The sequence below is a fragment of the Callithrix jacchus genome, chromosome 7, assembly GCF_049354715.1.
Source record: "Callithrix jacchus isolate 240 chromosome 7, calJac240_pri, whole genome shotgun sequence".
NCBI classification, from domain to species: Eukaryota; Metazoa; Chordata; class Mammalia; order Primates; family Cebidae; genus Callithrix; species Callithrix jacchus.
In genome coordinates this window covers 113,123,365-113,137,110 of record NC_133508.1, presented here as the reverse complement: position 1 = coordinate 113,137,110, position 13,746 = coordinate 113,123,365, and the positions used below count along the sequence as shown (strand labels likewise).

The 13,746-nt window shown below is 38.6% G+C and overlaps 1 protein-coding gene and 1 pseudogene across 21 annotated transcripts in view; both read right to left on the bottom strand.

Annotated features, from left to right (window-relative positions):
• MSH4 (mutS homolog 4) overlaps positions 1-13,746 on the bottom strand; it is a 296,009-nt gene that overhangs the window by 146,062 nt on the left and 136,201 nt on the right. For 20 of the 21 annotated variants that reach the window (XR_013520182.1, XR_013520189.1, XR_013520196.1 and 17 more), the window contains exon 18: positions 6,685-6,734. Coding sequence is in view for 2 of the 21 variants with exons in the window: in XM_078332252.1 (XP_078188378.1) it covers positions 6,729-6,734 (6 nt within the window). In the remaining 19 variants the exon portion in view is untranslated. Of the gene's footprint in view, positions 1-4,243; positions 6,280-6,684; positions 6,735-13,746 lie in introns of those variants that run through there. The other variant, XM_078332253.1, reaches the window with a different exon arrangement.
• Positions 7,370-8,068, bottom strand: LOC100385116 (protein CDV3 homolog pseudogene; annotated as a pseudogene).

Here is a 13,746-nt window from a genome sequence, read left to right as displayed (position 1 = left end):
AACAAGTCACCTTGGCCAAGTAGAGTTTATCTCAAGAATTCAAAGAGGGTAGAAGATTTAAGAAATATAGTACTGGCTGGGTGTGGTGGCTCATGTCTGTAATCTCAGGACTTTAGGAGTCCAAGGCGAGCAGATCACGAGGTCAGGAGTTTGAGACCAGTCTAGCCAACATAGTGAAACCCCATCTCTACTAAAAATACAAAAGAAGTAGCCAGGTCTGGTGGTGGGAGCCCGTAATCCCAGCTACGCAGGAGGCTGAGGCAGGAAATCATATGAATTTGGGAGACAGAGCTTGCAGTGAGCCCAGATTGAGCCATTGCACTCCGGCCTGGGTGACAGTGCAAGACTCTGTCTCAAAAAAGAAAAAGAAATATAGTACTGTAATAACTATCACTAGATGTACAAAATAGAACATCTGACCTAATTTAGAGCGTGTTTCTGATAAAACACTTCACTAATTAGGAACAGCTAAGCTCATACTTAATGGTAAAACAGGGCAAGAGAAGAGGAGGGGATAGAGGTTCCTTTATGCATGTCGTTTTCAGCTGGCTACTAGTGCTTACCCAAAGTACTATGTGAATTCTTAAGCTTACTGTATTCTCAGCAGGAAATAGTGCCCCAGGACCAACGTCTGCCATGGAAAAGGAAGATCCTTTGGTATATTGCAGACATTTCCATAACGGCAAGGCAAAGAAGCCCCCTAGCAACAATTATTTAAGACCAACTTGAAATTTTCAGACAGTATAATAAGGCAGGAAACAAAATGTGAACTGTAACTATTGTACACAGAATCAAAATTATTTGTATTTCCACATGATACTGCTAACTAAAAATGGAATAGAAGAAAATGAAACAAAAAAGATTAATAAGAGAGCCCGGTAAGATTTTTGATAACAAAATAAGTATTTAAAATTCAAGAGTTTTTCTATATTCCTATAATAACCAGTTAGAAAACGTAATGGAAAATCCTACTCAGAATATAAACAAAAAATATAAAATACATAGGAATAAGTGTATTATGAAATGAATTGAGGTCCTATATGAAGAAAACAATGAAACTTGAAGTGACCTAAAAAGGGACTTAAATAAATAAATGGCTATCTCAAGTTTCTAGATAAAAAGATTCAGTATTAAATAAAGTTTATTCTTGGCCAGGTGTGGTGGCTCATGCCTGTAATCCAAGCACTTTGGAGGCCAAGACCTGAGGCCGGGAGTTCAAGACCAGCCTGACCAACACAGTGAAACCCCATCTTTAAAAAAAAAGTTTATTCTCCCCATATTAATTCATGGAACAAGTACAGTTCCTATCAAACATAGGAGAATTTAACCGTGATAGAAACACAATTTTAAAATATAAATCACTGAAGGAGGATAAATCTGAACTGGCAATTATTAAAAGATAACAGAAAACTAGAAAATTGTTTTGTGAAGTATTGACCCAAAAAGACACAAATAGATAAATTGAATGATTAGAAACCCCAGAAACATTTATGAAATTGATATACATGATATATGATAAAGAAATTGATTTTGTGATCACAGGATGACACAGGTTAATTTGTTGGATACAAAGTTGTATCTCTTCTTCATGGAAAACCAAAAATTAATTTCAAAATCATTGAAAATACTAAATATATAAAATGAAAATATATCAAATCTAGGTGTTGATACAGATTAATATTTACATAATCTTACAAGATGGTGAGAATGAACTAAGCATTAAAAAATGACAATAAGAAACACTGATGGACTACAGAAGATTTTAACAATTATATAAATACACTATCTCTCTCTCTCTCTCTCTCTCTTTTTTTTCTTTTTTTGAGACGGAGTCTCGCTTTGTCTGCCAGGCTGGAGTGCAGTGGCAGAATCTCAGCTCACTGCAACCTCCATCTCCCAGGTTTGAGTGATTCTCCTGCCTCAGCCCCCCAAGTAGCTGGGCCTATAGGTGCCTGCCACCATGCCCAGCTAATTTTTTTGTATTTTTAATAAAGAAGGGGTTTCACATGGTTGGCTAGGCTGGTCTCGAACTCCTGAGCTCAGGTGATCCACTCATCCCAGCCTCCCAAAGTGCTGGGATTACAGGTATGAGTCACCATGCCCAGCACACACACACACACACACACACACACACACACACACAATCTCAATTTTTTTTAATTAAACTAAATTTTACAATATATGTGACTAACAAAGAATGGACATCCTGACAAACTGATTTTAAAAATAAAAAGACAATTAGTGGTGACTTCTGAGATTCTGGTACACCCATCACCCAAGTAGTGTACACCATACCCAATGTATAGTCTTTAATCCCTCACCCACCCCCCACCCTTTCCCCCAAGTTCCCAAAGTCCACTGTATCATTCTTATGCCTTTGCATCCTTATAGCTTAGGGTCCACTTAAGAATGAGAACATATTGATTTTCCATTCATGAGCTACTTCACTTAGAATAATGGTCTCCAATTTCATTCAGGTTGCTGCAAATGCCATTATTTCATTCCTTTTTATGGCTGAATAGTATTCCATGGTATATATACCACAATTTCTTTATCTGCTAGTTGATTAATGGGCACTTGGGGTGATTCCCTATTTTTGCATTGTGAATTATGCTGCTATAAATATGTGTGTGCAAGTATCTTTTTTGTATAATGACTTCTTTCCTTCTGGGTAGATACCCAGTAGTGGGATTGCTGGATCATATGATAATTCGACTTTTAGTTCTTTAAGGAATCTCCACACTGTTTTCATAAAATTGATTGTGCTAGTTTACATTCCCACCAGCAGTGTAAAAGTGTTCCCTTTTCACCACACCCATGCCAACATCTATTCATTTTTATTTTTTGATTATGGCCATTCTTGTAGGAGTAAGGTGGTATCTCATTGTGGTTTTGATTTGCAACAAAACAATAAATTTAAATTGTCAACAAACATATGAACAAAATGGCTTTACTAGTACTCAAATTAACACTGAAAAAAAAATCACCATTTTCCCTATCACATTAATCTTTAAGAAAATTTTAATACCCAGAGTTAGTTAAGTTTTAGTGTAAAAGTACTCTCATAAATTGCTAATAGGATTATATATTGGTAAAATCTTTTCGGATTGTTCACTAAATAGAATAATGTTTCTCCAAAATATCCACAACTTAATCTCCAGACCCTATGCATGTTGATCACATGACAAAGGGGGTTTTGCAGATGTGATTAAGACTCTTGTGATAGGGGGATTATCCTGGATTAGCCATATCAATGTGGGCTTAATGTAATCACAAGGATCCTTACAGAGGAAGATGAAGGCAGAAACATCAGAGTAAGACAAGGAGATGAAATGATGGAGGAAGCAGAGGTGAGAAAGAGAGGAAGGAAAAAAATTAGAAGATGCTACACTATTGTCATTAAAGATAGAAGAAGGGACTATAAACCAAGAAATGCAGGCAGCTGCTAGAACCTAAAAACCAAAAGGAGAATAATGATGGATTAAAGAATGAAAATGTATTCCACGGGCTTATAAACCATTTATCACTCAGGGCCTCCAGTAGTAATGCAACCCTGCAGACCTACAGGACTGTTAAGAACATAAATCTGTATTGTTTAAAATCAATAAGTTTGTGGCAATTTGTTTTTGTTTTGTTTGAGACAGTGTCTCACTCTGTCACCCAGGCTGAATACAGTGGCACAATCTTGGATCACTGCAACCTCCATCTACCCTGTTCAAGCGATTGTCACGCCTCAGCCTCCTGAGTAGCTTGGATTACAGGTGTGGGCCACCACACCCACCTAATTGTTGTATTTTTAGTAGAGATGGGGTTTTGCCATGTTGGCCAGACTGGCCTCAAACTCCTGGCCTCAAGTGATCTTCCTGCCTCGACCTCACAAAGTGCTGGGATTACAGGCATGAGCCACCATGCCTGGCCAGTTTGTGGTAATTTGTTATAGTAGCAATAGAAAATTTATACAGAAAGAAATTAGACAACTTTCAAACTATATCTGATCTATGATGTAGCAACTTAATTTCTAGGAATCAATCTTAAAGATGTTATCAGAGAGAATACAAATAGCTAAGTAAAAGTAGGTTCACTGCAACAATGTATAGTGCTTAACAATTGAAAGTTACCTAAATTTGAAATAGGGGATTTATTAAATAAATTCATTGAATGTATTAAAGACATGTATTAAATAGATTATAAAAATACCACAGCAATGACAACAACAGCTGTTCAAAAATATTTGAGAAATAGGGAAATGACCATGATAAGCTTTCTTTATAAAGACAGTTTACAAAACAGTACATTATATAGTATAATACCAATTTTTATCCATATATTTACTTTTCATTGAATTTGTTAATATTACAGAGATCTTGCATTGCCAAACCATGCCAGAGAATTCAAACAAATGGTACAATGGACAGCTCATCCACCCATCACATGGTATATTAAAACTTGATTCATGTACATTTTAATATTTTCACAATCTTTTAAAAGTTTTAATAAGAGTTAGAATTTAAATCTGCTGCAGGTCTTCAGATTTTGAGTACAGTATGCCTTTACATAACACCTCCACTTATTTGTCTCTGTTCATTCTTCAGTAACATAACCCTCAAAAAATGCATACTTTTCAGGGAAAATACACAGTTAATGATGAAGAGGCTATTTTTTAAGGTTTTTTGCTCCCAAATAAAGTCTTCAGTTTACCAGAATCCCATTTCTGGTTTAATCATTCAACCTCCCCTTAGCAGGCTCAGCTACTCACCCAAATACATTAGAAGGCAGGCATCCTGCCTGCCACCTCAAATGTCAACATTATGGCCCAGATGTGGGTGGCAGGTCCTGTTGGAAGATACTAAAACCCTCCTCAGAGTCCAATTCCTGCACTGATACTTTCATTAAGACTAAACTCCTATCCGAAAATGCTCCCACATCAAAATAGTTTTACTCACCCACTTGCTTCACTTTTGCCAGTAGCAAGTCTGAAACTCATGCATTTGCCAAAGGGATTCATTATAGAGAAACCTGGACTCTGCGTCAAGTGGTTGCATTACCACTTTCAGATATTTCTATTGAACCAAAGATACAAAACCAGGAAACTGCCAGACTATCTCATTAAGTGGATACTCTTCTGTAATCCTGGATAGCTTCCTCAAGTCCCTTTAAGGGACCAAAAACTAAAATTAATAGATATTTTTAAGCTGTAATTATTAAAAACAGAAGTGCTACATCACCTGTCTTTTGCCCTGACTCTCCAAATGAACATAAAGACACGCCAAAAGGTTGAAAACAGAGCTAGCTGGTATATTCACTGCATCTTTAGAATAGTCAATACCTTGAAAATTTGGGCACAAGTATATAAGGAATTCTTATCAAAGATCATGCACAATCCATGACACTTAAATGGGTTTTAGCTGAGGTTTTGCTCATGTTGCTCTGAATTTGTAAGCACAGATCAGTGAACCCCTTAGCCTCAGCAGAAAGCATATTCTTCCCACTGCAGTTTATTATACAATTTAGACCTGATTAGACGAGGCATTAGCAGCACCTGAAGTTGAGCCTCCAGCATCTCCTTTACATCAAAGGCTATTTGGTTCCACCCTCTTCCACCCTCAGGATTCGCATACTCAGGAGACATTTCACAATCCTAATGCACACTTCAGGTTACTTAACCAAGCAATATGCTCTGTCAAAGAACTTATTTCAGATGAGATCTGGCAAGTTCAGGGTGATATGGCCATAGACCAAAGAACTTATTTCAAGTCAAAGCAAAAAAGGCTTTAATGTAGAACACAAACAAAACAAAACAAAAAGCACTATCCAAATAAAAAATTCCCCCCCAGAAAAAGATTATTCTCTCCTTCACCCCTTGCCCCACTTGGTGGACACCAGTGTGGTTGAATTTATTTTATGGTTACCTCAGAATACAACTAAAAGTTTAGACTACAAATCACAGCCCTACAGAGATGATCTGAACACATCAGTTCTTTTCAGGGGTGTGTTCTAGGAAGTCTAATGTAGCCATAGCCTACCACAGAGCCTATTCCTTAAGGGTAGGGCACAGGACATGTTAATTAACATCACTTAAATCCTCATCTTTTACAGCAGATCAGAACCCAGATGGCTGACTTTTTATGCAGGATTTTTGATAAGAATCCAGTAGAGCTGGTTTCAAGGTTCACATTGACACCTTAGTTGTAACTTTCTTATCCAGAAGTTGTGATCCACATGAAGTCCACAATGAGTGCATCAAATCTGAGGTAGTCAACCCTTACGAAGGCTCAGTATCTGAACATAAAAAGATTTTGAAATGACCACCAGCTGCAGGTTTTGTTTTTTTGTATTTGCAGAGTAAATACAGAAGAACACTGTTGCAACTAGTTCACACATTTACCTAACAATGAAAATTCCCCTAAATCCAATATGCATAGAGCAGTCATGACACTTTAACTTCCATAGTACAATAGGGCCAGTCATGAAATCGAGTGGTCTGCATCAGTGTCTGCAGATCCAGCAGAAATCAGATGATGAATGGTGTTCATGGTGGTTACCTTTAGTCTATTTACCTCAGAAGGGCTAGCAAAGCCCATTCCTTAATTGTATGTGAGTGGCTGCTTTTCTGATTTTCAGGCACAGCATACTGGCTGTCTAGCAGAAGTTTTAAGGCCTGGTTTTTTGAAACCTCATTCTTACCTCTATTTTTGTGTCTTACTCCTTCAAAGCTCTTCTCCATTTCTTTATCCCTAAGGGAAAAGAAATGTAATCAGTGAATATTTCTTCTTCACTAGGGTTTTTGAAAATATTCATCCTTGAATTTAAAAATGCCACACCTTAGAAGAATCTGGGGAGTGGTAGACAGGGAGGTGTATATAAAATCCTTATCAAACCATTTTAAGGCTTCAATTCGAACAGAAAACACAGAGCGCTGTCCTGAAGCTCTAGGGTCCTATCTTCTATTGAATAGCATTAACTGTGACCCTATTTCAGGACACTTGAAGAAAACTGTTAAAAGCTGTGTAATGACATTCCTTTTAAGACTTTCATTTTTAGCAAGTGATAGATAATACATCTCTCTCTTCATGCACAAGGGTAACAATTTTCTCATTCAAATAAATTCTACTCATTGGTCAATGATTTCTCCTGACATCGATTTTGTGGGAGTGGATCTGACTAGATCAGGTAAAGAAACTTGAGTGTGGTAAATCACTGCCCTCCCAAAGGTCCCTTATACATTTTTAAAGACAGAGCGGAGGAGCAAGTCCACGTGGAGGTTTAAATTCAAGCCAGCTGTGCTGTCAGAGTGGTGAAAAGGCTGGGATTTATTCTAAAAGCCATCCCAAAAAAACATTTCCATCTGATGTCATTTACATTTCTTCCCATTTTATTTTATTTTAAAATCCATGCCCCTAAGTAAGATGTAGATATACCACAGGCAGTCATTTAATTCCAGGTAGCACTCATTTTAAGTACTTGCTCCGGCTTTCTACATGCTTGACAGTCGACTGCAGGGATGGGAACTGTGTATCGCTGTAGATTTCTGGTGGTCCTGGTGGTGTTTTCCTTGTTGCGGTTAACGAGGCCCCAGGAGGCCTATGCACACCACTAGTCATTGCCGGTTTGGAAGCACCGGAGCTGTTATTCCAGGGACCTGAAGATTTTTCCATACCACCACCACCTTCACCTTCTTCACGGTTATCACCTGGATCTTGTCTCTTTTCATTATCGTCTTCTTCCTTTCCACTTATTTGCTTTGCCTGAACCCTGATGCCACTGTAGTCAACCTCTTATTGCTCCAATTCTTTCTATTCATCTAAGTTCTTCGTCACAGCCTTAGTGGCGGCCCATGGGCCCGCAATGCGCTCGCCGTCCCGCCATCTCCCGGCCGGGTCCCCACGCCCCCGCCCAGCTGCCAGCCTCCCGCCCCGTTGCTCCGCTCCTTCTTTTTCTTATCCCTTTTGGCAAAAAAGTGTACCAGGCTCCGCTTCTGCGCCACGTCCTCGGCCTCCGCGACCCAGGTGGGCGCCGCCCACGGGCTAATACCAATTTTTAAAAAGATATATATCTGACTACACTGGCAGGGTGCGGTGGCTCACGCCTGTAATCCCAACACTTTGGGAGGCCAAGGCGGGCTGATCAAGAGGTCAGGAGATAGATACCATGTTGGCTAACACTGTGAAACCCCGTCTCTCCTAAAAATACAAAAAATTAGCTGGGCGTGGTGGCAGGCACCTGTAGTCCCAGCTACTCAGGAGACTGAGGCAGGAGAATCACTTGAACCCAGGAGGTGGTGGTTGCTCTGAGCCACGATCGCGCCACTGAACTCCAGCCTGGTGACAAAGTGAGACTCTGTCTCGGAAAAAAAAAATATGTATATATATGTATATATATATATGTGAGTGTGTGTGTATATATGTGTATATATGTGTGTGTGTATGTGTATATATATATATGTATATATGACTATATTCAAAATGTTTATGGTAATCTCTGGGTAGTGAAATTATAGGCAATTTTTCTTTATACTTCAGTAAAGACTAATTTTATAATAAATGAGTTATAAATGTATAAAATAATTATGTACATATTTGCTAAAAAGAGCCTGTGTAATATAAATATGTTTATAAATAGCAATATCAGTTACTGTAAGTGTAAAAACCCTCAAAATATAATTGTGTTTTCTGCCACAATAAACAATCCTAGATTCTCTAATATTTGGAGATTTGTTTACATCAGCTCTACCTGTGTAAGCAGCACCCTCCAGCAGTGCTTGCCTGGCCTGACTTACTACCCCTTAATTCAATTTCCAATTTTGGGAACCCTGTCAGTCATGAAAGTTACCTGAAAATAACAAAAGACCAAGTTTGCCAAGTCCCTAGCCTTAACATTATGTGCCATATTAAGTTACCTGACTTTCTACTGTTTTAAAGTACACTGGCTTTGCAAACTATTTAGCTGGTTTTTTTGTTTGTTTGCTTTTGTTTGCTTTTGATACGCAAAGACCATTTTAATTTAACATTCGGGCCAGGTGCAGTGGCTCACACCTGTAATTCTAGCACTTAGGGAGGCCAAGGCATAAGAATAGCATGAGCCCAGGAATTCAAGATCAGCCAGGGCAACATAGTGAGACCCTGTCTCTAAAAAGAAAAGAAAAAAGTTTATATTTGTGTTTTGGGTAAGTCAGAATACCACCAATTAAATGAAAATTGTTATGCATACACACACACACACACACACACACACACACACACACACACAGAGTCACACACTGAACAACGTTTTAGTCAAAAACAGACCACGTATATGATGGTAGTTCCATAAGATAATAATAGGGCTGAAAAATTCCTATCACCTAGCGACACTGTAGCCATCTTAACATCATAGTGTAATGCACTACTCACATGTTTGTGGTGATGTTGGTGTAAACAAACGTACCGTGCTGCCAGTCTTTTAAAAGTGTAGCTCATATAATTCTGTACAGTGTATAATAGTTGATAATAAATAACTACATTACCAGCTTATGTATTTATATAATATACTTTTTATCATTATTTTAGAGTGTACTCCTACTTTTCTTAAAAAGGCAACTGTAAAGCAGTCTCAAGCAGGTCCTTCAGAAGGTATTCTAGAAGAAGGTACTGTTATCATGGATGACAGCTTCATTAGTGTTACTACTCCTGAATATCTTTGATAGGACAAGATATGGAGGTGTAGATTGCTCTACCTGAAATGAGTGGGTGTCATCCAATCCTCAGGAGGCCTAAATAGAACAAAAAGAAGAAGTAAGGGAGAATGTTCTTTCTCTGCTTGTTTTGATTTGGAATGTCAGTCTTTTGCATTCAGTCTGAAACTATACTTTCAGCTGCTCTTCTGGGTCTCCAGTTTTCATACAGAAGATCATGGGATTTCTCAGTCTCTAAAATCACATGAGCCAATGTCTTATAAATCTTTTTTTTGTGTGTATATATATGTATGTGTGTGTATGTCCTACTGATTCTGTTTCTTGGGAGAATCCTAACAGAATTATCAAAGAAATGATGTGTTATACATATAAAATTTAAAACAACGGGCAGAAAATACAATATCAAAATGCTATATTTAGATGTCTGGAGGTTAATTTTGTTTGGTGACTTGAAATATAGCCTCATATGGTTACTCCTTTATCAACAAAGCCTTAACTGACACCTTTCCCCTAGAGCGAATGGGAAGACTTCACCTTTGCAGTTCCACTATACCTTATATTGACCTAAGATACATGATTGCACTTAACAGCCATGAATTGAAATGAACTAGCAAGGCATTACTTCCTATCTGTAGTAGAAACGATGTCCTTTAAGGCAAGGATAAGGTCATACTTATCTATGTACCCCAAGGGCCTAGCACAGTGCTTGCAGACAGTCAGTAAAATGTTTAGTGAATGCATAAAAACTTAATTTGGAATAGAGTAAATTTTGCGATCAATTTTTTTTTTTTTTAAGAATCATGGTAACTTCATGGCAAAGTCTAGAGGTCAATATAGTCATCTGTCTTTCAGCTGTTTCATTAAAGCTGTGGTTCTCAAAGTACAGGGCTGGGGCAGGCTGGGGCCTCCTAGAAGACATTTAGCGATGTCAGGAGACATTTTTATATGTCACAACTGAGGAGCGTCCTAAAAACATCTAGTGAACGAAGGTCAGGTTTGCTGCTAAACATCCTACAATGGCTAGGACAGCCACCCACAACAAAATGTCCAGCCCCAAATGTTGAAAGTGCCCAGGTTGGGAAACTTAGCGTTAGAGGAATCCAACTGAGCTAATTAAGCAAAGGTCCTAACCCTTCTCCCATAACCCTCTTAAACAAAAGTTTAGCCTTAAGCAAAAGAAAGAATATCAATAGCAGCAACTTAAAGGTGTATAACAATTTGTTTTAGAGAACATTTTGCAACCTGAGGGCTCAAGGTCAAAAGGGCTCAAGTTAGTGCTAAATTAGGAGGAAAATAAGTTCTTACTCTGAGCAAAACAGTCTTAAACACTTTCTTCTTAACTCCTGGCCAGCTCATTCATTATTTAATCTGAATCTCACCAGTAGCTGTATCAACACTGCTTTCTCATGGTAGCTCAATTTCTGAGCTGAGACAAGATCACCTGTGTAAAGGAAGCCCTTTCTTCCAGTTATTGTTTTGGTAATAATTTTATTTTTGTGATTTTCTTTTCTGTAATTCAGTTAAAGAATGTGGCTTAGTTCAGCTCTTCTTCACATGAGGCCTCTTTAAAAAAATAATTCTAATCTTGGCTAAAAACATTTTACAATAAAGCCTGATTGAAAGATAATGAAATGGCATCCTTAACAATCAAGAGCAACAAAAACAACCAGCTGCAACCTTCCCCATTTCCTTCTTAGTTGGGCCTTAAATGGCATTCCAAAGACACTGCTTCTGAAACAGCTTTCTGCAATCAATACAACCTCTTGGAGTTTTTGCTGTCTCTGGCAGGTGTCACTTTCTCTCTCTCTCTCTCTCTCTCTCTCTCTCATTGCTGTGAAATGCCTGTTGACCATCAGGCATATGGCAGAATAACTGGATTTCAGGTAAGCCAATGTGGGAAACCAGAAGGCAAAACCTGGTCAAAAAGGAGTGTAGGAAAACAGAGGCTGTCCTAGAGGCAAGCTGAGGGTAAAGGTAATTTACCGAGTACAGTATCTTTGCTGTAAGAAACAGTCAAATTGGACTATGCTGCAGTTCTCTCATTTCCAAAAAAAAAAGCACAGGTAGAAGAAAGGAAGGAAGGGAGTGAGGGAGGGAGGGAAAGGAAGGAATGGGGTAAAGGAGAAGAGGGAAATGGAATGAGCATTTACTGAATACCTACTACACACAACATACTATATACTTTGCTATTTATTGTGTCATTTAATCCTCACAATAGTCTTGTAAGGTAGGTAATATTGTCTCCATTTTTCAGATAAGGAGAGTGAAGTTCCCAGAGGTTAAGTAACTTGCCCAAAATCATGTAGTTGGGATTTAAACACGTATCTGTCTGAACCTAAAGTCTGAACAAAAAAAAAAGTTTAAGTGGGTAGGCTCTGGAAAGATGTTTGTTAAAATGTATTAAGAAAAATCATTTTGGGAACATGGTATTAGGCCTGATAGGGAAGCTGAAGTGAGATACCGGATTTTTCTTCCTGAAATAAGATATCTGGTCCCTATACCTACTCCATAATGCTTTATTTTAAAATCAGATAATATTTATTCATTTATTTCCTGCACAAATAATTGTGGAACACAAAGTGAAAGGAACTGCGCTAGTCACCATTGAAGGTACAAATGTAAACAAGGTGTGAAATTTAGTATAGAAGAAAAGTAAACATGAAATTACAACATAGTTTGATAAATATTATAACAAGTGACACCCCAAAGAGGTATGGGAACAAGTAAGTATTGACAAAGAGAAATGTCAAAGTTTCAGGTTGAGGCTTAAGGCATGAATAAAAAAAATAAAAAACCTTTCTTCCACAAAAGAAGTTAGAAGTCGACATTGAGTTCGGAGGAACTGTACACCGTACACACAAACAATACTCTAATTTCAAATGACATAAGACCTCTGTCACTTCATCTGCCATGTCATTCATCAAAAACATAGCTTATTTCAGAGCATGTGGTGAAAAGCAGCACTGGACTAAAAGCCAGATATGAATTTTCATCTAGACTTGCCTGAGTGCCGGCGATTTGACTATGGGAAAGGAATTTTACCTTCTCTGAGCCTAAGTTTCCTCATCTGCTAAGGGAGTTAAGCTAAATCATTTCTAAAGTCTCTTCCACTGTTAACACTCTCTGTAGTTTTAACTATAATAACTACTCAACTACATATCATAGCTTGCTAATCAGAAACTTGATTGGTAACTCTCTTAGAACATTAGGCTTTTGAATATTTCTGGAGAAATGGAGCAAGATGGAGGAATAGAAAGCTCCACCCATTGTCCCACCAGCAAGGACACTCAATTAACAACTATCAGAAAAAAATCTTTATAAGAACCCCAAAAATCAAATGAGTATTCACAGTACCTGGTTTTAACTTCATATCACTGAAAGAGGCACTGAAGAGATAGAATAAACAGTCCTGAATCACCAATGCCACCCCTCTGCCTCCCTGGGCAGCAGTAACGTGGTGTTGATAGCACCTCTGGGAACCAGGGGAGAGAGAACACAGTAATTGTGAGACATTTAACTCGGTGCTATTCTGTTAAATAAGAAAGACCAAACAGCCAATACCTGCCCACAGAGAGAGAAACCGGCCCTAGCCAGAGGGAAAGCACCTATCTCAGAGGTCTGAACTTGAGTGCCTGTGAAGCTCACCACCAAGGGCTATCGCACTCTGTGACTCTTAAGTAAACGTGAAAGGTAGTCTGAGACATAAAAACTGTAACTTGGTAGGTGAGTCCTAGTGCTGAATTAGGCCAACAGACAACCAACTGGGGTGCACACAACATACCGAGACACCAGCTTGGGCAGACAAGGGAGTTCCAGCATCACCCTAAACCAAGTCTACACAGCTCTCAGCTCCAGAAGAGACCCCTTCTTTCTGCTTGAGGAGAGGAGAGGGAAGAGTGCGGAGGACTGTGTATTATAGCTAAGATACTAGCCCAGCCACAGCAGGATAGAGCACCAGTCAGAGTCATGAGGCCCCTGTTCCAATCCTTGCTCCAAGACAACATTGCTAGACATACCCTGGGCTAGAAGGAAACCCACTGCCTTAAAGGAAAGGACCCAGTCCTGCCAGCATTCAT